At 39.3% G+C, this 23819-nt stretch overlaps 1 protein-coding gene across 3 annotated transcripts in view; it reads left to right on the top strand.

The window, feature by feature from the left end:
• arhgef18b (rho/rac guanine nucleotide exchange factor (GEF) 18b) overlaps positions 1–23819 on the top strand; it is a 47999-nt gene that overhangs the window by 20874 nt on the left and 3306 nt on the right. For all 3 annotated transcript variants that reach the window (XM_008407956.3, XM_008407955.3, XM_008407954.3), the window contains 20 exons: positions 4285–4352; positions 6307–6352; positions 7577–7784; positions 8421–8527; positions 9117–9257; positions 9809–10059; positions 10963–11088; positions 11204–11321; positions 11420–11674; positions 11775–11851; positions 12094–12272; positions 12463–12536; positions 12945–13130; positions 13283–13429; positions 13574–13689; positions 14559–14627; positions 14819–14866; positions 15655–15936; positions 16058–16207; positions 23218–23575. In XM_008407956.3, coding sequence (XP_008406178.1) covers positions 4285–4352; positions 6307–6352; positions 7577–7784; positions 8421–8527; positions 9117–9257; positions 9809–10059; positions 10963–11088; positions 11204–11321; positions 11420–11674; positions 11775–11851; positions 12094–12272; positions 12463–12536; positions 12945–13130; positions 13283–13429; positions 13574–13689; positions 14559–14627; positions 14819–14866; positions 15655–15936; positions 16058–16207; positions 23218–23575 — 3006 coding nt within the window. The remainder of the gene's footprint in view (positions 1–4284; positions 4353–6306; positions 6353–7576; positions 7785–8420; positions 8528–9116; positions 9258–9808; positions 10060–10962; positions 11089–11203; positions 11322–11419; positions 11675–11774; positions 11852–12093; positions 12273–12462; positions 12537–12944; positions 13131–13282; positions 13430–13573; positions 13690–14558; positions 14628–14818; positions 14867–15654; positions 15937–16057; positions 16208–23217; positions 23576–23819) is intronic.

Genomic DNA, 23819 nt, shown 5'->3' with positions numbered 1-23819 from the left:
GTTAGAAAGTACTTGAGCAATAGGTATGGATATACTTTAATAAAATACAAAGAAGAAGACAAGTCAAGTGAGATTTATTGTCATTTCAACGTAGTGCACAGTGGAATGTTTTTTGTAGGATTGTTGGAAGTTTGCCACTTGAATCATACATTGCTGTTGCACACTGCATAGTCTGGTGTACTTGGATTTTTTTCTTGTGATTTTTGAACAAAGTATTTTGAGATGCTTTGGTCACACAGATGGGAGTCAATTTGCAGGTCAAATGCCGATAAATACTGTTTTTTATATCTATTAAATGCATCAAAACTGATCATTTTCAGCCTTTAAATGCCTCATTTAACAACATATATTGATTTGAGTTCATTAGAAAGCAGATAAGTGTAAGAGACATGTTTTGATGAATAAATTAGGAAAGTTTTTCATTAAAACTACTGCCTGTGTCAAAAAAAATTAAGCACATTTTCTTTTAAATGAAATGCTACTGATCTTCAAACAAACAAAACAAAACAAAGACCAAAAACAAAATCAGAACTGGATGAAAATTTGCTGGTTAGACCTTAAAGAAAATAGAAAAATTGGTGTTGGCCTAGTAAAGCCTGATCGGTGCAGATCTAACACAATGCATTTTTAGTGCATTTTAGTGCATCCCAGCTTCACCTCAAAGAAAACCCAGAACAGTAACTTTTCTGTCGTTGATCTGGGCCCCATTTGCACCTCCGGTCCACTGAGTGACTCGCCTAAGTGCTCACCGTCGGCCACAGCTCTACTTCTCGTTTGATTGGGTGTTCATTAGATGTTGAGTGGGGGTGGTTTCGATGGTTGTCATGTGGATCAGCTGCTCACATGAACAAGTGACTGGACCTCATCATGTTGCTCATTAGCAGCACAGCAGCTGGTTGATTGTCACCGACTTTGTCCAGCTGAGGATAAATCATCTGGTCTTCACACCGAGCCAAGATGGCTTCCACGCAGTCTGTGGTGAGGCATTTGTTTGGGTTTTTCCAAACATCATGATGATGGCGACATGTTCTGTGGTTTCACTGGACAGGAAGTACAGTGTTCCTGCTGCTGTTTGCTTTATCATTTTAGCTCCGTCGTAATGCATCTGAACTCAGTTTGAGGAGAACCACCACGGCCTCAACGACGAGAAGTGACGTTTGTTGAAGCAATTCTGTGGCTTTTTGTCCTTCTACCTGCTACACCGTCTTCTCCTTTCATACCATTGCTGCTCAGTAAAATTTTGTTATCTTTAATTTAAGAATAGTTTGGTGTGTCATATGTCATCATGTCTCTTGTCTGATATATTCAGCCTGTTGGAGAGATTATTCTTGATTTTTGTTGCCTTATTTTGTGACTCTTGATGATTTTTTTCTTTTTAAAGTTACAAAATAGTTGCTGTGACAGCTGTGTACATTGGTTTGCTCATTTAGCTGGTCTGTTATGTTTTATTTTTTTTAGCAAGTTGTGATTTAAATAATCATTACTTTGGCTTACAGATGAATTAACACATAGGATCTTTATAACACGTGTATCTTTCTACTGAGTTTAGTTTTTTAGGCAGTCTTTTTGAGTTGTTTTATTCTGCTAATCTCTAAAGCTTTGCGTTTCAGTTTTTGTCTAAAAGTGATGAAGTAAAGTTTAAGTTATTAGTGGCAGGTTCAACTTCACAATGATAATTGAATAGCAAAGGATTTTTGTCAATGGTTGTGAAGTTGATCCATTTATATTGTCATCTGTGATTAATGCTTTGAGAATTTACCTGCATTCCTTAATGAGATGAACTGATGATTAAAGTTCAAGGGTCAGTTTCTGACCTGCCAGTATTGATTTAGGCCACTTCTAATTCCTGAGAGCAGCATTAAAATGCATGTTCTTTCTTGACTTTTGGTCATGATTTATAAATTGTTACGTAGTCTTAGCTGAGGCGACATTACACTGTGTGAGTGAGAAAGCTGTCGCTGTAAAACAGAATTTTACTAATCCAATACAAAGAGTAATGATTAGGCCTGTCGCAATTAATCACTTACTTGCACGATCAATTAAAATGGGCTCCAATTCCCATTTTGATTATTAATACTTTTGTTTAGACACATCATAACCCATTTTATTTATAGTTTCAGTTGTGTATGTGTTTTTTTTAATTTCTGTTTTTATTTCTTGTTTTTTGTATTATCTTTGAATATTTAAAATGTCTTTCAGTGCCAGTGTTAAGATTTCTGAGAGCATAAACTTGCATTGTTATTCAATTATTGATACATTAATTGAAATAGTCTCAAAACAATATTACAGGGACAATTTAATATATTGTCACAGGCCCAGTAAGGATTGCCTACCTATTGGCGTGGGCATGTATCATATCGTTTATCATTTATCATGATCAATTTCTTGTCATGGTACGATTTTGATTTATTGTCACCGTGACAAATTCCAATTAGTGATGTTTAAAAACAACAAAAATGACGAGATTATTATTTTTAGTTTTTTCTCCACTGTTCTATGTATATCAATAAATTTAAGAGTATGATTAAATGCAATTACTGTATACATTTTAGTGACATAAATCACAAATTGTATTTTCACCAAAAGAAAATATGCTTCTTTTTGTGTCCTAAAGAATCATATTACAAGTGGGTGTAGTAAAAAAATAAGTACTTCTTATTGACACTTTTCTCATTATTGCAATAGTACTACAAAATGTTGTGGTAAAACTTTAAGTCCATATCTCCCACCTCCACCGAGTTGAGATTGTAAACTTTTTGAAGCATCCTGCATCGGCAATTGGCGCATTTAAAGTTGATAGCGTCTTATTTTCGGAAAAAAACAAAAGATGCAAAATATCCACAAAAATATTAAAACCAGCAATTATGTAGCACCCTGTTTAAACAAACCAACGTTTAAACACAGTTTCCCTTTAAATAGCTTCCTACAGCTTTTGTGCTTCCTATAATTTCATGTTTACACACTTCATTGACACTTTGAGAAGCTTCTTCCCAAAGTAAGAAGTTCCACATCGAAGAGTCTTGGGATTGCCCCGACTTGCTCCTAGTAGCGTTTAGTTCTGGTCGGTCCACTGACCGTAAAATATGACCACTGTCCAAAATTTCTTTGCCACCGACTCGGACAGAAATGATCGTTGGTCACTTCATATTTCTACTGAAAAGTCTTTATGGTTGTCTTTTTTTTTTTTTTTTGTTCTATCACAGAGACAGGAACCCGGCTGTGGAAACGGTCACAGCTGGTTGTCCTGCAGTTGCTGGTGTAACTTATGCTTCCTTAGTCAGGAAGCTACGATTGAAGCTTTGCCTTGTCTCTATTATGTCGTGTGTGAAGTGGAAAATGTCTGAAGCAGAGTTAAGGACTGATGTAATATAAATACTTTTTCCACCTTTGAACTGTTTTGACTTGGCGTTCTTCTATAATGATTGTAGAAATGGATCACTATTTAATATCATAGCTGTTAATTTGGAAACTGAAAATCATTTTTAAGCCAGTGTCTAAAACATGTTTTAACTTTATTGAGTAATAACAGCAATTTGACCTGTTTTGTTCTCTGATTCAGATCGACTGACAGGCCTTTTATTTTTTAAACTGGTTTCCCAATGGAACAGCTTTGTGTCTGCTTCTGGGACTTGAGTCTTTGGCCGGCATTTGCCAGGTTTTAACTGGTCGGACTGGATCCTCGCTTTGCATGTTGATAGCCTATTTTGTTTGGCAGGCCTCATCCCTCAGCCTGGGCTTGTTTTGTTTACCTCATCTCGCTGGCCTTAAATGTCCAGGCCCCGCCACTGAAAATGTTTTGTTTCCAAGCTGTTTTGTCTCTGATTAGGAAAAAGCAACACACTAACTGTCCTCTGCGTTTGCTCAGCAACATCTCAGACTTGTGTCTCTGCTAATCACATGCAGTCACTTGTTTTGGCTAAACCTGACAGGGCCCGGTTTGCTCTCTCCATACAAGAACAGAAGGTGACGAAAAGAGAAACCTGTTTCCAGGAAAGCGGGGTGTTTCTGATCTGCTTTCTCACATGACACCGATGATGAAGAAGCAAACTGTTGCTTTGTAGCTGCAGAAACCCTCCTCCACTTACTGTAGAAGGATTTATTGATTCTTTTAGCCGCCTCCTGTGTTTTGGAGCATTCATTTTAGGAAAACCTGGCTTATAGTGTCACGTTTTCTGTCTGCATTCATGCTATCACCCTTGACACTTCCCCTTTTTTAGTACTGTATACACGTTGTTCAGCTGTACTGATGAGACACTGACTCCAAGTTCTTGTCCTGTTTTTCAGATTGTGCTGTGAACGTTCACAAGAGCTGCAAGTCTCTTCTGGGCGAGTGCACCAGCAGCAAGAATAAGGTAAACATTACACTTCAGAGCAGATAAGAGCATCAAGGCCAAGGTTTTAGCCACATTAGTATCTTAATATACACATGTGCACTAAACACTTTGGGGTTTTGAAATGTGTAGACGGTTCAAAGATGATAACAAAAGTTTTTTTTTTTGCCATTTTATGTTGATAGAAATGGTATAATTTTTTATTTGTTGTTGCTTAGCTGATATCCTTGATTTGAACCTTAGACTATGCAGGTTATCGCAAACGCATTTGATTGCAGTTGTTGCTGCTTATTGCGGCTCAACCAGTTACTAAGTTTAGACACAGGTTTGGATTTATTCTCTCTTAGCAATAAACATCATTTAAAAACTGAAATTTGTGTTTACTTGTGTTGCCTTTGACTAATATTTAAATTGGTTTGATGTTCTGAAACACTGAAGTGTGACAACCATGCAAAAAAACAAAAACACAAAACAAAAAAAGGAAATCAGGAAGCGGGCAACTCTTATCACACCTCTATAGATTATAAAAACAAACCTTTGAATGGGGCGGGTTCATGCTTACATCTCAATGAAATCCATTGTCCAATTCCAGTGTGCATGCCTCCACAAAAGGATTATTAACACTTATCTACTGTTTACTGTTGAGTATTGAGTGTTTTTCATAGTTTTGGTATCGAGTTTAAAATCTTAATATCATGGTGACCCTAACTCTTTTTTTTAGTTAGAAAGCGTTGCAGAGACACATCTCACCTGTCACCCAGATGATTTTACCGTATTTTTTTAATCTGCAGCAGTAGTACATCTCTGAAACTTTGGATACATTGTTCTGTTTTGCTGTGGTGCCAGTTTATGGAAATGTTACAAATGTGTATTTCGAAGTTTAGCACTCTTAAAGAGGAAATAAAAATCATCTGGTGCAGAGCTGAAAAACTGATTTGAATTTGCAAAAAAACACCCCTCTGATTTCTTTATTTATTGTTTTTGATTTTGAATATTTAAAATGTCTTCCAGTTGCAGTGTTTTGTGTAAAATCAAAGTTTACTAGTCAAACATGCGTTATTATGACATTATCAGTATATTACCGTATTTTCTGCACTATAAGGCGCACCTTCAATGAATAGCCTATCTTAAAACTTTTTTCATATATAAGGCGCACAGAATAGACGCTACAGTTAGGATTGCCACCCGTCCCGTATTGAACCGATACGGGATGCGATTTGTTCCGTACTCTACAAATGTGAATGTATAATAATAAAGAACTGGTCCCCAAGTACTTTATATAGTAAGCTGCCTCAGTCATTATTTCAGTCACAGTGTTGGTGTTGCGATATTGTGCCCAACTGCTTTCTGGGCAACACAGACCAACCGACACGCTGCCGCCGCAGACTCTGTCTTTCTTCCCCCCCCGGCTTTAAATGTATAGGGGCTGGTCCCTTGGTAGCCCTAGTCGAAGCACCCGGATGAATATTTAAAACCACTTTGTTGACATAAAGAATGCCTGATTATCAGATCGGTAGGTAGATAGGTCAGTCAAACTTTATTAACAAACCAGCGTTCTGACAACTATCCCAGCATGCACCCCACGCTTCTTCTTCTACGGGCGAAAATGAAGTCGACGGCTGCTTTCCGTAGTTGCTAGACCTGCTGTGGCTCAATATTGGTCCATATATAAGGCGCACCGGATTATAAGGCGCACTGTTGGCTTTTGAGGAAATTGAAGGTTTTTAGGTGCGCCTTGTAGTGCGGAAAATACGGTACTTAAAAATGTTCTCCAAACATCAATATTATCCTTTATCGCGATAATTTCTGCAACAACTTCATCGTCCAGCAAAAATCTGTTATGATGACAGTGTAGGGAAATGTATATAAAAAATACTGAATATTGATACCAGTCCAAATTTTCATATTGCTGCATCCTTACAAAGATTAGATTCTGGCATCAAATCATGTGACTGTCCTAATTTTCTTCACACAGAGAGATTTCCACTCGAGGGGCAGCGGGTCAGCTTCTCCTAGCCTTGGTAAGCAGAATATTTAATTACTGGTGAGCCGCTCATAATGTCGTGGATCACAGTGTTTCTTTAACTGTGACAGAAGCTTTGATGAATGATGGGAGGGTTAAGTTCTAAGAACGGCCAATTAAGGATCCAGCTTTGTGGTTTGTGTTTCTGCGGACCCACTGAGTGTGGAGTAGGCAGCTCGGTCTCCCACGGCTGGGAGATAAAAGTGATGATTAGCTATTAAAAAGAGTCGTGTGGTGCAGCTGTTTCTCTTTTCATCTTTATTTAGACATATTTAGCCGTAAACACAGAAGAACGCTAATTGGCAATAAAAACTGATGCTTCTGTTTGTAATTTTTAATTTATGATCACCCGTTAATCCATCCTGCACTGCTTGGCAATTAAAAAAAGCAAAACATTAACCATTACATCAGCTCATCTGTTCTCAGAGATCTCAGTCGCTGCTGCTTATTGCACCGTCAGCAGGTGTGAATGCATGTGATTGAACCCGCAGGAGACATGAGGGGCTGCAGCAGCGACAAGCTTTAGTTAATCTCCTGTAGCAGTTGTTATTCCCCTCTGAACAGCTGGAGTCCTGTCAGCCACACCTGATTTCTCCACATGTCCCTCTCGGGCCAATCACTGGCTTGTGCAGGGGGTCGGGAACACGATGGGCAGAGAATTGATGAGAACCGCAGAAACAGAACTTCCTAGAAACATGAAAAGGACGCACATCTTTCCAGAAGTTACTGCAGGAACCGGGACACTGGGGAGTCTGGGCTGGTTTATATAAGACCGGCTTTTTGATCCAAACTCCTGATTGTCTTTGTTTATGTCCCTTACTAAGACGTCAACCTGGAACTGAAATTTAAGAGACGTTTGTAATGGATCTAACGGTTGCCAAAGAAGCAGGAAAAACAGTGAGGGCCTCCAGAGGTGCCTCCAAAACCACCAGGGCATCTTCCCCGTCTTTCTCCGCCTCGTCGTGGGGTCTTTCTGGACGTGTAGGCGTGCGGGTTTTGATGCACCGCGACATGATCACCTGCCGGTTCTACCGATCCCTGCCTCGATCTTGGCTGAAAAAATACTGGGGCCAACTTGGGAAGGATTCGAACAAGTCGCCGTCTTTGCCACTTCGCTGGTCATCTTCTCCTTTCTCACTGTCGTCTCCTCGTTTGTCCCCATGTCCCTCCTCCACCCAGTCTCACTTTCTCCGATCACCTGTGTCTCGTCTCTCTTTCCCAGCGCTGAAAGACCGGGACAGGGAGAAAGATCAGGCAGGCAGAGATTCGGCTCAGGCCGCGGATGGCCACCGAGGGTTTCCCGGCGTCCCAGGCATGACCGTTGGCTCGTTTTTAGCCAGCACTCAGCCTTCAGCCAGCCTCAGCAGCAGCTTCGCCGCAGCCCACGCCTGCAGCGTCGGCCCCAGCCTCCGTCACCACAGCAGCTCCGGGTGGGTACCACGGCAACAATGGTTTCTCTAGGTGCTATAAAGATTTTTTCGTGAAATGAAAAGTTTGTGTGTGAAAGATTATTCTTTCAGTAGAGATGCAGAAATTGCCAACTAAATTTTCTGTAAAATTGTTGCAATTTTAAGTGTTTTGAAGATCTGCTTCATGTACAGTAAATGGAGAAGATTTTAAAATTCTTGTGATTTCAGTGTCCTTCATGAGATTTAGATGCAAGCTACTTTCTAAAAAAAAAGAAAAATCTTAATTCCATACAAAAAAAAAAAAAAAATATATATATATATATATATATATATATATACTTTGTATAGTTTTGGTTTAATTACTGCTCTGTGTTGTTCTTTCAGAAGATGTTGTTCTTTTTGGGTCTATTCTTGAGCTAACAATTTGACTACTAAAATAGATAATAATTTTAATAATCAGTTAATCCGATTAATCTGTTGCTGAATTTTAGTAGAATGGATTATTTATTCCTTCTTAAAATAATCATATATGCTGTTTAATGCTCTTGTAGATTGACTTGATATTGATTTATAAACTTCTAACCTTTGGAAACATTACATAAATGGTAGGAGACATTTTGTTGCCTCACCGCTGTAAATTTGGCTGTTTTCTCTCAGATCCCTCCCCGGGGACATGGATGAGATAGACTCTCTGCGCTCTAAACGCTGCAACGACGACGCCGTTTCTCTCGCACCTTCCATCGCCGAGTCCATCATCGTAGAAGGTGAGCAGACGTTTTCAAAGCGGAGCTGAAGTTTAAATTCATCCGCTCCTCATTTTAGCTTCGTTTACTTTGAACAAAATCATCAGGGCTGTGTTGCAGCTTTTACTGACCAGACTGCCCTTTTCAGACTGTGAAATCTTTGCAACTGTTTGTCTTCAGGGAGTTTTCATGAAGAGAGAGTGTGGAGGATGTTTGGCTGAGTCATGACTTTAGCCTTATTAAACTGAACTGTGTGGGAGACATCAGACTAACTGGAGACTGGAGCTCCATGTTTGTCCCAGCGTTCAGTTTTATTGGATTTACTCTTAACACTGAAGAGTTGGATGCTCATCAACCTTCTTTTTTCCCCCCAAATTGAATGCGTTCCTGAAGATTTATCAGTTTGTAAGGCAGATTCAGCGTCTGGTTCCTATGTTGCTCCTGCAATAATGTTGGAAAGACTGTAAAAAATCCACATTCTGTGAGGAGTAACTGGGTCACATTAGTCATTTAAAATAATACAAATAAATTCTTCCATTTATCCTTAGCTTTACCTTGTTGAAGAACACAATCCATAACACTTTGCATCATTTCTGCCCTTTCTCTTCAGAAGCTCACTATGCAGCAGTGCGGGCCGACCTGGAGTCTGATGCTCAGGACTTGGAGGCCGACTCCTGGAGCCTCGCGGTCGATCAGCATTATTTGAAGAAACATTCAAAAGACGTGGTGAAGAGGCAGGATGTTATTTATGGTAGGTGTGAGCTCGCTTCGAACTTTGACACTTGTAAATGCTTGGCCGTTAATAAAAGCATGAGTCTTGTACATGACCGACTGAGGGAAGCTTTTCTTATAAAAGCAGCACACTGAGTTAACAAAAAACAGATTTTTTATTTTTTATTTTCCTCCTCTTGTCAAAATCTGACTCCTATAATCGGTGATTGTCTTCAGGTAATAACGTAATAATTGATTAAATTTGACTTAATTAAACTGGTCCTGAGAGTCTGAAGTAATTATAAATGAATTTGTCTTGTTCATTGTTTTGTTATAAACCTAAAATCACAATTTTAATTGGTTCCATTGTATTGGTTGTTTGTTATTATTTATTATTTAGAGGATGTTTGTTATTCCCTCATCAAAAACACAACAGATTATTTCCCCATGTATTCCTTCCTGAAACCCGACTTTCTTCATGAAGTTTTGGTTTATACTAGGCACCAACTAGTAAATTCATCTGTATGAAAATATGATGCTTTGCAGATCATGTGTCATTCTAAACAGAACCAATGTGACGTTGTTCTGTAGAGCTAATGCAGACGGAGATGCACCATGTGAGGACGCTCAAGATAATGCTGCGTGTGTACGTCCAAGAGATGAAGGAGAACCTGCAGATGGACTCGGGCAGACTGGACTGCCTGTTCCCCCGCCTGGAAAACCTCCTCGACCTTCACACACATTTCCTGTCGTGTCTCAGAGAGCGACGGCGAGAAAACCTCATCTCGCCCAGCGAGAGGAACTACACCATCAATAGAGTGGCAGACATCTTAATCGCTCAGGTATGGACCGGATGCACAGTGGTTAGGCAGCTAAAGGAGAGCAGCAGTGGTCTGTGAAAACGTTTCTCCACTCCAGTCATCCTGTACTTACTGTAGCATTCTCCCTTCACTGCAGCAGATTTACTCAAATATATTTAATCTCATAAGTGAGGCAGGTTCAGCATGTGACACAGTTTATCGGTTTTCCTTAGAGCTGAAACAATTAATCATGATGTGATTATTATTTGTGATTATTGAAATAATCAACTGATTTAATAGTAAAATAATCCTTAACTGAAGTTTACAAACTCAGAAAAAGGCAATTTACTGAACAAACAATATGTGTGTGTATATATATATATATATATATATATATATATATATACACACATATTGTTTGTATACACATGTGGCATTTTAGATGAAAAATCTTGTTTGTCTTTAAATATATTTATATTCTACCCCAAATTTCTCAAGTATTATTGTTTTAGCTATGACAGTTTTAGCTTAATAACAGAATTAATACAATTATGTTACGCACCTCTTTCTAGCTATTTATTAAATGGTTAATTTAAAAAAAATAACCAGCATATCCGCCCTACTACACTACTGAAGCAGGAAGAGATTATGTCAGTATTTATTTTGTATTCTTGTAGCAGCAGATTCATCATTGCTATGTAATTACATTTTAGGCAGTACAATGTTTTATTATTTAGAAAAAGGAATTAAATTTATTTGCATTTTTCAACATTTTTGTATAAAATAAGCTTAATTGGTTGAAATGAAAAATCTAAAGAATGTGCCATCTTTTTAATCTAATTGTTAGAATAATCGATTATTAACATAATAGTTGGCTGCAGCCCTAGTTTTGTTTAGGTGTGCATTATTATGCTGCTGCTGACAATGAGTCTGTTTGTTCTCCAGTTCTCAGGTGAAATAGGAGAGAGGATGAAGAACTGCTATGGAGATTTCTGCAGCCATCACACTGAAGCGGTCAGCTTGTACAAAGAGATGCTGCAAAACAACAGAAGGTTTCAGAACCTCATAAGGGTAAGTTATGATACCGTATCATTTGCGTTGTCGTACGTTTGGATTCATTTCACTTTTGATTACTTGTGTAGGCTGGTGAAAGGTTAATGTTTGTGTGTTTTGTTTGTTTTTCCAGAAAATCAGCAACTTAGCCATTGTACGGAGGCTAGGAGTGACGGAGTGTATTTTGCTGGTAACGCAGAGGATTACCAAGTACCCGGTCCTGGTGGAGCGCATCCTTCACAACACTGAAGGTTCAGCTGCAACATGATCACCAATGACCATCCTCGTGAACTTTAACTAAACAATAGTGGTTGTTTACATATTAAAATCTCTGTCTTTCTGCCTCTAGCGAACACAGAGGAGCACCAAGATCTGACTCGGGCTCTGAGTCTGATCAAAGACACCATCAAAGAGGTGGACACCCTGGTTAACCTGTATGAGAAGGAGTCTCGTCTCCGAGATATTCACAGCAAGATGGAGCCGAAGACGCAGGGAAAGATCAAGGATGGCCGGGTGTTTCGTAGGGAGGACCTGGCTCAGGGCAGGAGGCAGCTGCTGCATGAGGGAACCGTCAGCTGGAAAGCTGCCTCTGGCAGACTCAAAGGTAACATTCACCTCTACGAAATGTTCATGGCAGATGTATTCAAAAAAATGAGCAATGCATTACTTGCTCATGATGATGTTCTTGCTTTCTTTACTTTCAGATATCCTGGCTGTTCTGCTGTCAGATGTGCTGCTTTTACTTCAAGAGAAGGATCAGAGATACGTCTTTGCTACAGTAGTGAGTGATTTTTATTTTTATTTTTTATAAGTTCTCAGTTATAGATCCAGAGAAAATTTTGACAAACCCAATATGAGTATAAACGTGATGCTCTTATGGGCCTTAAATAATTTCAAACCAATATTTTGTGGATTTTGACCTGTTAATACCTGGTCAAAATTTTGCTTGTAAAATTTTTTTTTTTGTTTTCTTCATGTGATTTTTTTTTTTTTTTTTGCCCTCTTTGTCTTAAATCTTTTCAGGATAACAAGCCTTCAGTGATTTCTCTCCAAAAGCTGATAGTCAGGGAGGTGGCCCATGAGGAGAAGGCCATGTTTCTCATCTGCGCCTCCTCAAACGAGCCAGAGATGTACGAGATCCACACCGCCTCCAAAGAGGAGCGAAACTCTTGGATAACATACATACGGCAAGCAGTCGAGAGGTAACTGGAGTTTATACAGGGGACGTACAAACACAGTTGTGGTAAAAAATTATCCGAAAGCTGATTCTGAAAACTTTACTAAATAGTTTGACAATGTAACAAGGGTTGAATAAAATTAATTGCATGTTGGTGCCCTGTTGACCCTTCAGTGCATTTTATTGAGCGGTCTTTGTGTCCTTCGCTCGGTTAGCTGCCCTCACTCAGAGGAGAGACTGTTCAGCGAGGAAGAGGAGGCTCAAGCTGCAAGGCTTCGAGAATTTCAAGGTAACTTCTGATCATAAATTACATTTATGTCCACTAGGAGGTGCTGATGTGCCACATTGAAACAATTAAAGGTTTAGTTTATTGATAGAGAATCATAGCAGTTTATACCTGCATGCATTTTGCTGAAAAGACTTTACATTTTGATGCCTACTTACAATAAAAAAATTGAAGGTCATGCAGTGGGAATAAGTTCCAGTAAAAACAGAAATATTAGACAAAACATTTTAAAATCTAAATATTCTCATGTGAAAGTGGATAGATATTTATAAGCTAATTATCTGAATTCACCTCCAACATTAATATTTTCACAAGCAGCTCTGCAAATGCTCATATTTTTCTCTTTTGAATAAGTTGCAGATCATTTTTTTGACTGCTGACTCTACTTCTGTGTCATGTTTCGGCCTTTAGAGCGCCTGAGCCAGAGGGACGCGGTGATCGCGCAGGCTCTCACAGAAAAACTGCAGCTGTTCGCAGAGATGGCAGAGTCCGTGGCCGGTCTGGAGGACACGGCTTCTCGCTCAAGGCTGCTGCTCCGGGGCGACGCCTCAGACCACCAGCAGGGGGAGGTGCTGCTCAAAGGAGCCATCACTGAAGGTAGGATGATGCTGCACATCATGGATAACAATCAGAAAAACTTTCTCTTGCACTGTGCAAAAAGTAAAGCACTATATTGTTCACACTTGCTTTTACGTTTATGTCATCGCATATCTAAGGTTTTTGTTTTCTTACCTTCTGTTAAACTTTAGTGGAGAACCTGCAGAACTTGTTGCAGGCTGGCGTGAGGGAAGAGGCTCAGGAAACGCCGTCGGAGGACGGGAGCAGTTCTGGGGTTCTGCCCAGGAGAGCGGGGACGTTCGGAGGCTATGACAGCAGTCCCGTCATCCTCTCTAAGAGTGAGTCCAGGACTGCCTTCACTCTAATCAAATTTTACTTCTAAAAGAAATCACATGTAATGTATATATACACGCAGAATCTGTGTAGCTATCAGATAAATGTTTCCATTGCCGCGTATCGACATGTGCTTGTGTCTGCGCCAGATGGCAGCGTGAAGAAGAGCTTCTCTGGCGAGTCCAGGAACAGAGACAGGAGCCAAAGAGCCAGCTCCGACCCTCAGCTCAAAGGCCTCTGTGGAAGCCACACCCTGGAACAGACGGTAGGAGCTAAACAAGTTCACACACACAAGGTGTTTTGAGATGCATCAGTCTCGTTATTTCCAATGAGAAATGCAAACCAAATCATCTGGGAAGTTTTCTTTTTCTTATACTTTCTGGAATATTGTGTATTGCAGGTCTCTCTGTGTTTTTTATAAATAGATAAAATCTTGATCAACATCATCCTGGGAACATTCAGTTAATCCTGGTCCTTGAGAACAATCAGCCCATCTAAATATAGCCACGTGTTGGTGACTGGAGCTCTGTTTGTGGAACAAAAGCCAAACCAACAGAGACGGAAATAATCCAGACAAATATTTGATCTGAACTCCACTCCACTAAATAGTGTTGCCTTTTTAATTACTTTTAATTACTATTTAACCTGAACATCAACACTGCTACAGTCATTAATAGGAGCGCCGAAGGGGATCATCTCTCTTACACAACTTCAAGCTCAAATCTTAAGATTTTTATCATAAATAAAGAATCGTAGGTGTTGTTCCTCCTTCCATAATTCAGCAGGAGTTCAGGTCATTGCCCGTCTAACTCTTATGAACCTGAATGAATGATTTAAACCACAGAATGTAAACACTACTTCTTCTTTCATATTTAATTCCACTGCATTCGAGCGCCGACGCAACAGATGGTTATGGCTGGAACTCGTGAACCTGTTATTATGACCAAATTAAACGGTTTAAATCATAACATGAAGAACACCTTATTAGATTTTTCTACTTTGACGCATTTGCAATGAGTCTTTTTGGTTTTTTAGAAAATAAAAAATACTTTTCACAGCTTCTGGCTTTTTTTAAAATTTCCTTTTCTACCATCACTGACTTGTGATCTCTTTGTGCTTCACTTCCTGTGTCAGGTGGATCAGAGCTGCTCCTCTCCTCTAAGATGGAACCGGATCTGGTCCGACTCTTTCCCCGAAGCTGAGGTGATCTTTTTCTAGATTTGAACTGCTGGAGTTTTATTTTTCTTACTTCTTATTTGAACAATGTTTTTATGTGATAAAATACTTTATAAAACCAGAAAATTGTGAGAAAATGTTGGTTAAATTAGTTTTGTTTTATAACTTTGTTTTTTTTTGTGTGTGGATGTGTGTGTGTTTGTTTTTATCCATTTTAGTTCTTTGACAAAGTGTTGATGCTCTCCCAGAGACTTTATAGCCTGCAGGTAATATTCTCTCTACATACTCTGACTCTCAAATTTGTCCAACTCTTAATAAAAAATATAGTTCAATTGAAATCAGATATTTATGTACCCTGTAAAAAGACACAGCCTTTGTTTTCCTAGTGCTTCAGGCTAATATTTTCCTGTATCAGATCCATTATGATTACCAAAATTTCCATTGACTAAAGGCTGGAATAGATTTTCTACTTTAAATTTAGACGTATAACTTTGTATCTTTTTAAGCAATTTTGGAAATGATGATATTATATCTCTTTAAGCCTCAGTTTGGTTATTTAAAAGTAAATCTACAGATGTATGTTGGAGCAATACCTCAAACACTTAATGGAGGGACAAACCATTTCTCCAGCAGTAACATAAAAAGACAGATCTTAATTTTTAGATGCATCTTAAAGCCATTTCTTCTAAATATGAAAAAAATATTTCATATTGTATACTTTTGTAAACTTTTAGAAATAAATCTTTAATTTGTGTTGCATTTAGCAAAAACAAACAATTTTTTATTATTGCATTTTAGGCAAAATCATTCATGTCTTTGCATTTTCTTATGCATTTCTAATATTATTTAATATAAGCTTAAAAGATTAAATGAAAAATCAAATGGAAACAATCTGTTGCATTACTGTCACCACTGCATTTTGAAGACCTTGGTAGCTGTGCACTGCTGGTGATGCTTTTTAATTAACATTTGATTCCTATAGACATAAATTCTGCATTCTTGGAGGGAAATATTCACCTTTTCTATTAAACTTGCACCTCTCTGTCATCCTCAGGCCATCGTATCGCAGCAGGACAGTCAGATTGAGCTGCAGAAGGCCTCGCTAACAGAGCGGGTGTCCCTGCCTGGGCGCAACAAAGGAAACGGGCTCCTGGAGCAGGAGAAACAGCGGACTTTAGCCCTGCAGAGAGAGGAGCTGGCCTACCTGAACAAGCTTCAGTCTCAGCACAGGCAGGAGCAGCAGCGCTGGGAGAAAGAACGGGAGCGGCACCGGCAGCAAGTGGAGGCGACCGAGGCCCGGCTCCAACAGAGAGAGGAGGAGTGCAGAAAACTAGAGGTACAAGTTCAACACGCTGCCTTAAAGATACGGAGCAGATTTAAATGGGATTGAATGCATGATGAGGGTTGAGGGTTGGCTGTAAAGATCATTATACAATGTGTGTTTTTGTTAAATACAGGAGCAACTGACTAAGGAGAAGGAGGAATTGGACAGGCAGAGAGAGACGTATCAGAAGGACTTGGAGAGACTGCGGGAGTCCACTAGAGCTGTGGAAAAGGAAAAGGAGCGACTGGAGTCCCAGAAGAAGATGAAGAGGAAAACAATTGAGGTGAGAAGCCTGTAATGGTAACTCCAATATCATGTAGATGATATCAACATTTACTGACATGTCAGAAAGGATGTAAATACTCATATTGAAGTATATTAAAAAATAGACAATTTAACAAGCACTCAAACTCTTAGAGCACTTTGTGGATTGGGTTGTTTGAAATGATGCAGAAAAAAAGTTGTTAGAAGAAATGTTTTCCCTTTTACTTTGTAGGAGTTGGCTTGCTTCATGTATCAAAATCCAGCTGTACATTAATTATTCGGAGCAGATTCAGCTTCTTACTGTGAGAAAGAGAATAAGAGACAGCAGTCGCTGAAGGAAAGAGGTTTTAATAATTTAAGCAAAAAAGCCACAAAGTCAGACGTTCTCAACTATTTCTAGCATCCTACATTATCATTTAGCAAAGTTAGTGTTTCTAATTGTACATATTATTTTCTACACAATATCAAGTAAAAGGCTCTGAAGGATCATCATCTTTTTTGTATATATTCACTTTCACATTTATAAATTTTACTTTATAAATCTGGATAAATGCAAATAATTGACTATCTAATTAAAAAATGTTCAAGAATCATGAATGCAGATGCATTTTAGGGCCCCATGAAGTTATTAAAAAAATGTTTGTTTATTTTGGTGTTTTTTGTCAGTTCTTTCACCACGTTTTTGTAATCATGTGGTTAACTTAAATAAGACTTTCAAATGTACCTCTCTCTAATTACAAAGACATGTAACATGTAATTAGAAGAACAGTGTACCAGATGAATTCAGAAAGTAAACAATCCAAAGATGATCATTCGCTAAAATATAAATGTAAAATTTGATAACGAAGCAGTATTACTGATAATGATCGGGGTGACTTTCTAATTTGTTTTTATATTTTTTTGAATCAACAATTGATATTTGTCTTGTAGGGTTACAAGACAGCCTTCAGTCCAACATTGAGTTCACTTGGATTTAGAAAGCTGCCTTGCAACACTTCATATAAATCATTCAAAGCATTATTATTTCTAAAGTGCTGTTAGTACTAAATGTTTTTGGTAAACAGTATTTTCTTTCTTCTGAGGTTCTTTGCTGAACCGGTGGGCTAACGCCAGCTTTCCCTCCCGTCTGTTCTGAGATGACTTGTTGATAGTTCTGCTTATAATATGTTTTCCTTTTAACTCCTGTTATTTGTATGCAAACAAAACCTACAGGAACAATTGTTGTTCTGTTTCATAAAATTAGCACTTTGCTTTGGACGTCACAGTTCTCTATGTGTGGTGCTGTAGCAGCAGCGTACCGGGCTGGGCTCAGGTCTCTGCTGGTGGTCTGAAGCAGAGTTGAATCCCACCTGAGTGAGTTACATCAGAGATAGATGGCAGCGTCTCAGGGACGCTTCTGCCCCCTGCAGGTCAGTTACAGAAATAAATTGTAAAATCTTCCTTCGATTGTGGGTTGATAAAATTCATCTCCCTCTTCTGTTATCATCAGAAAAATGTGAAAATGTTGATCTGTTTTTCTTAAACATGACACTGGAAGAGTCAGGAAGTGTTTTTCAACACTTCAACCAGCAGTGAAGTCCAGTGTGGGGACATTTTTCCATCTCTTCTTCACTCCTCTGGAACAGTTTTGGCCAAAATGGTGTCTGCTTACATCGGCATCAATATCAATGCATCGATTTCATGTTTCTTAAGGTGCGGTTTAGATGGGGAAAATGTAGAGAGTAGTCTTTCTTTACATCCCTCTACCTTCTTTTCCCCTGATGGTTTCGTCCAAGCATCTGCTCTTCTGACAGAACAATGTGGGCCGTTGTTTGTCTGTTTCATGGGAGAGCAGTTTTCAGGATGATCCACTGTAATTTCATGCCTGCTGCTCACAGCTCTGTCAAGAAGTCATAGTAAATTTGCCCAATACAAACTTTGAGTGTTCAGCTCAGATTCTTGTATCACTTAGTCATTGCTCAGTTCATTTGTTCTCAGTTACTAGTTGCGCTTTATCTTTTCATCAAACGCAGAAACGGTCCAGACCAAAACAAAGAGAGCAGTGACATCCCGACTCCCACATGATTCTGTCATCAAGAGTCATTTGATAATCTGTTTACTCAAAATAATTCTTACACATAAAAGACAAAACAGCAAAGGGAGTTGACAGTGACCAGTCATAACCAAGTTGTGTACCAAGAAGGCTTGGTACCATAAATTCAACCCAAAAGACAAGACGACGCATGATGCTGTGCTAATGAGAAAGAAAAACACTTTCTCCTTTAGAAATATCAGTTTCACAAATTGAAAAATTGTATGTTAAAGAATCTCAAATCATCATAGAACAATTCGATCAGGACTTGTATGAAGGTTAAAAATGACCACTTTCCTATTCACCACACCTTTATAGTTTCAAAGTTATGTACGCATAGGACCCTCCGCCCAAATGGGTCCCCGTGAGCCGCCTCGGAGTTAAAAACCAATTTAGTTACTTTTTTCACCGATTGCTTATTTAACCACTAGTTAGCGGCAGAGCTAGGAGTCCAGATGAAGCTGCTGTTGCATTTTCTTTTGCGGTATTGCATAGAAATAAAGCAGCTGTTACTATGATGTAAATACATTTTTAGTTCTAATTTTAAGCTTTTAGTGTAAAAAACTAAGGTGAGGTAATTAATTCACTAAGTGTGAGTTTTTCCTGGGGTCAGTGGCCTGGCAGGTCATTTACGCATCATTAACTCGCTACTGTGTGTGGAAATTTTCTCACAGTGCTAATAAATCGCCTGTCTTGCCTTTCGCTTTTCCACTGCTAAGGTTTATTCTGGAAAATTACTAAATGCTGCCACACAAACAATTTTAACAGGGAGGAGCTCTTCAATTGTTTTTGGCCAGACTAAGTCAAGTAAGCAGGCAGAAGAAACCTGGTCAGATTTTATTTGTATAACAACTCTTTTATCAGCGATTCTGATACAAGCCTCTTTTTGTGAGTGTTGACTGCCGTTTTAGGCTCATTTTAGCTTTCAGCATTGTTTTGGTTTTTTATCTGCTACGTTGTATAAAGGTCGTTGTGTTTTTTTCAATTCGTTTTAGTTCAGTACTATTTATTTATGTAGTGCTAATTCACAACAAGTGTAATCTGAAGGCATTTTATGGACAGAAATGTATCGGTGAGATCTACGAACCTTCACTAGAGTGGCATCTGTTTATATTTCTCCGAAACTGTCTGAAAATGTTGCAACTTTGATTTAAATAACTTTTTCTGAAATTTGATAAACTACATATCTCATCAGAATTTTATGCTTTTGCTTTTATCTGGATTTTTGCTAAAGCAGCAGCTCTAAATGTGCTTTCTAAAATGCATTGATACCTAACTGTAACCCCCTAACGTCCTGCACTTAACATTTACTTTGGTACCGTCGTGTGTTTTGTTGCACATGTCTCGGATGTGGTTCTGTACTTTTTGCTGTGCTCTGGGATATTTCTTGGCTGTGCTTCTGGGGGATTTGAACGTGGCTTTTTCTCCTCCTGCTTCAAACGACATCAAACCAGCTTTTCATTAGCTGTAACCACAGGATCTCTTCCAGGCTCTTCGCCAACCTGATATCATCTGACATTTAATATCCCCCACCCAAAATTAAGTCTCATCAGCAAACCTAGAGAGCTATAATTAGACCTTGTAAAGAAAAGAAAAAAAGAGAGGGAAGGATTTCTTTTCCACATGCGTTACTCAACATGTTTGAGAAATAACTCTGCTAGTTGTTGCTTGTCAGTTTTTCTAAAGAATTTCACCTTCAGCCTATAGCTCGCTTGATCTCGATTAGGTTCTTTACACGTCTAATTATAGAGGAATTGCGTGAATATAAAGTAATAAAATTATACATTATTAAGATTTATTAAACTTTTCAGTGTCTAGAGAAATGATATTGACGTAAACCTACTAAAGGAAGAAACCAGGCTGATTACTAATAGACCAAACAATCTATCAAATATAACGCACACATTTAAGATGCCTTTAGACGAAACTGCTGAAGTTGTGTGAGCACAAAAACCTTAAAAAGTGACTCATAAGATGTTGACTCACATTTGTGCTCTGAACAAAGGTAAACTATGCCCCTCCATCTGTAACCTCCGCCTGCAGACGTAGTTACAATTCAGTGGCCTGAGTCGGGGCTTATGGCCACCCTCACCTTGTAAACAAACACAGATGCCTGTGACTCACTTCCTCTTGACGAACAAGGAGAAAGCACAAGGCTTTATGAAGCTGTGTGTGTGTGTGTGTGTGTGCACATCCCATCTGTTAGCTGTGCTTTTTGTTTATAGTGTAATTCATTCTTTCAACAAATAAGAGCCATGCCTAAGGATTCACATCAAATGTTTTATATAGTGCTACGGTACAGAAACAAACTTCAATATGTTGAGAATTTAGATTAAACAAAAATATAATACTTACAGATGTTTTATTTTATTCGGCCTTTATTTTACCGGACGGGACAGATTTTCAACTGGGAGCTGGCGAAAGGCAGAAGCTTATGAGGAAAACGGTAATATGAGCCGACATTTATACAGCAACAGATAAAACGGTATAAAGCTCCAATAACTATTATAGTCGTTAAAGAATAGTGCATAATTGTGAAGTAGACGGAAAATGAGACATGCTGTTCATTCTTTTTTTTTTCAAAGTTGAAAAGTGTGTTTTCAACCCCAACAGAGTTATTACTTGTAGATCCCTCTGTCACTGCTATTATAGCTGCAAGTATTTGAGGTTTTTACCATTTTTGCACATCGACAGACTTAATTATTTGCTTGTTTTTGTTTGCAAAATTGGTCAACCTCAGTCAGTGTAGCTCTATTGCAGGGTTCAAATGTTTGGTAATTTTGTTTTTGTTAGATCGGGAAAAAGATTTTTTATTTTTATTTTTTCCCCTCTGGAAAAAACTTTTTTAGCCAGAGTTTCAAGTTAGTTGAGGGGAATCTTGTTATGATGTTTGAACAGAATCATAATGTAGTTTTTATTTTTTATTTTTATTACTACTTAAATTTAGAAACTTTAGGATTAAATGGTTTGATTAAATTCAGATCAGAGCTGCATATGCCTGCCTGAAAAATGAATAAAAATTCAAACTTTTATGTGCACACACACTACGTCTTACTAGTGTGTGTGTGTGCACACACACATTAATTATACATTAATCTTAATTAATGTATAATTAAGATTTAGGTCTGGAGCTTGTGTGAAAGTAGATCCAAGATAATTTCAGGTGTTAATTTTCCACAAGAAAATATATTGTGCATTGTCAGTAAGGATGTGCTGGATTTATGAGAATCCATGAAACCTTCAGGATGAGGCGCTGTGTAATTAGCCAGTTCAAACCTGCCATCATCAGGCGTTCAGTCCCGTTTACGAGCCGTCAGTCAGAACTCCTTGTGCCATGCGGCCTCTTCGTGTTTTGCTTACCTGAATATCCGTTTATGTCATTAAAGCTGTTTGCCTTGTTCTAGGAACAATCAAACATCTGTGTGTCATGATGAGTGAGTGCTGAAAGAAGGGAAAATGATGGAGGGAAAAGAGGAGGGCAGGGTCAGGGAAGGGGTGAAGGATACTTTTCCCACACAAAGGCTTCTGTTTTTCTCGAGTTATTCCAGTTACAGCTGGAGGAAGCATAGTGTTTAAGATCATCAGTCATGTTCCAGGTGGAGGCTGCACTGAGCAGAGCAGATGGAGAGATTCCCCATTTAAACCTAAACTACTGCTTCCCTGACCATTTTGTCATGGCGACGCCCCCCAGCAGGATCCATCCCCAGAAAGCGAAATCAACTCTGCACAGACAGATCACAATCAGAAGTCCTTTTTATAACAATAATTTTATAATACTTGCTGCATTCCTGTTGGTTTTGTGGTAGGCTCCACTTTCACTTTTCAAAGATGTATAATTGCTCATCTGTTTGCAGCCATTGTCAGTTGAGGTGGGGGGGCGTGGCCAGCAGCAGCTTATTTAGATTTAAAGTGAAAAGAGGCCCTAAAATAACTCATTCAAGTAAATTCTGATAGCTGTGTGCTACAGAACACACAACTTTAAGGGTTTTAAAGCTCTAATGCCACAGAGAGCTTTCAAACCCTTGGGTGGATGCTGGTTTGCTGGGTCTTCAAGCTACTTGGCTTAGACCTCCTTCCCCCTGACACACCTTGCCAAGGCACCATCATAAGACATGTTTATTTTTTTTAGCTTTTGATGCCTTTGCCTAGAGTAAAATAAACATCCTGGGGCAGCGTTGGAAAACCGCAGTGTTTTTGCAAGGAATGAGCTGTTTGATTGCTCTCTTAATTCTCTCTAATGGCACTTATTGGAGGCTTTTTATGGTTCTTGTAACTTAAGATGCTGGATTAGTAACACAAACACTGGCGGAGGCTCTCCGATGCTGAAATCTTCCTGTTTGACTTGATCTTCACATCGTCTTGAGTTCATTCTTGTAATTTTGCAAACAATGCAGCCTGTGTGTTTCATCCTCTAATGTCACGAGAGCTGTTTCTGTTGCCCTGCTCGTACTGAAGTCCTGTCTGTTTAGTCGGACACGCCTTTATGTGCACAGGGACCATTAGTGGTTTTATGCTTCTCATTTCATGTGCTTGTGTGTGTGTTTCTGCGGGGGCACACGTTCATGGTCTTTGTGCGTTTTTACTTTAGAGCCTTTGTTAAACTGACTCCTCTGCTGAACGCAGGCGTTCAATGTGTTTCTCATTTCCTCCTTGGCTTATAAATATGGAGAAGTAAACAGATCTCTGTGATGGCGCTGCTTCACGCTGCTGATTTATAGCCTGTGTCTTCTGCAGACTGAAGAGGCTGTTTTCTTGTGTTTCAGAGTGTTTACAAAACACACACGCGCGCACACACACACACACACAACAAGCCAGCAGGATGTTTCTCATCAGCTGAATCAGACCACGGATGTAAATAATTTCAGTACAGAGATCAGTAACCCATCCTTTGAACTAAAGGATGCTGATTCTTAACCCCATTCAAGCGACTGACCTACTGTCTCCTCTTTTGCTCTAAGGTGGCTCCGATGTCCGGCAGTCTGAATGGGGACCTCATCTCGTCCTCCGGTCTCAGCGGCTCCACCTGCGTCTCCGAGTCGCCCCACTCCCAGAAGCCCGTGGTGCGGGGAAGCCTCTCGGTGGCGCAGGCCGACTACCCCGAGCGGCCCGAGGTCCTGCTCCGGCGGGAGACCGGCTCCTCAACGCTTCCTCTCCCGCTGAAGACGGAGGTTCCGCTGCACCTCTTCAGCACCACCAACCAGCAGCACAAACCGGTCGGGGTGCAGCAGCAGATCCCCACCAAACTGGCAGCGATCAACAGCGGCAAAGGGAAAGGCAGCAAGAGTGGGAAAGCGTCACATCGCACCGACAGCTCTGGTAAGCAACCAGTGATTTCCATTTACCAGTACAGTACTTCTTCTTTTTATTATTAGGTCTGTCACAATAACAGATTTTTCTGGATGATAAATTGTCCCAGTAATTATTGCGATACACGATGATATTGTTGTTTTGAGACCATTTTCAAGTTGTATAATAATGCAAGCATAAACTTAAATTTCTAATGAACATATCACAATAAATCAACAAGACACTTGAAACAACAAATAAAAATGAATACTGA

This window comes from Poecilia reticulata, chromosome 4 (genome assembly GCF_904066995.2).
Source record: "Poecilia reticulata chromosome 4, P_reticulata-male-v2, whole genome shotgun sequence".
Lineage (NCBI taxonomy): Eukaryota > Metazoa > Chordata > Actinopteri > Cyprinodontiformes > Poeciliidae > Poecilia > Poecilia reticulata.
Note: the sequence above shows the minus strand (reverse complement) of the source record. Positions and strands in the feature narration are given on the sequence as shown.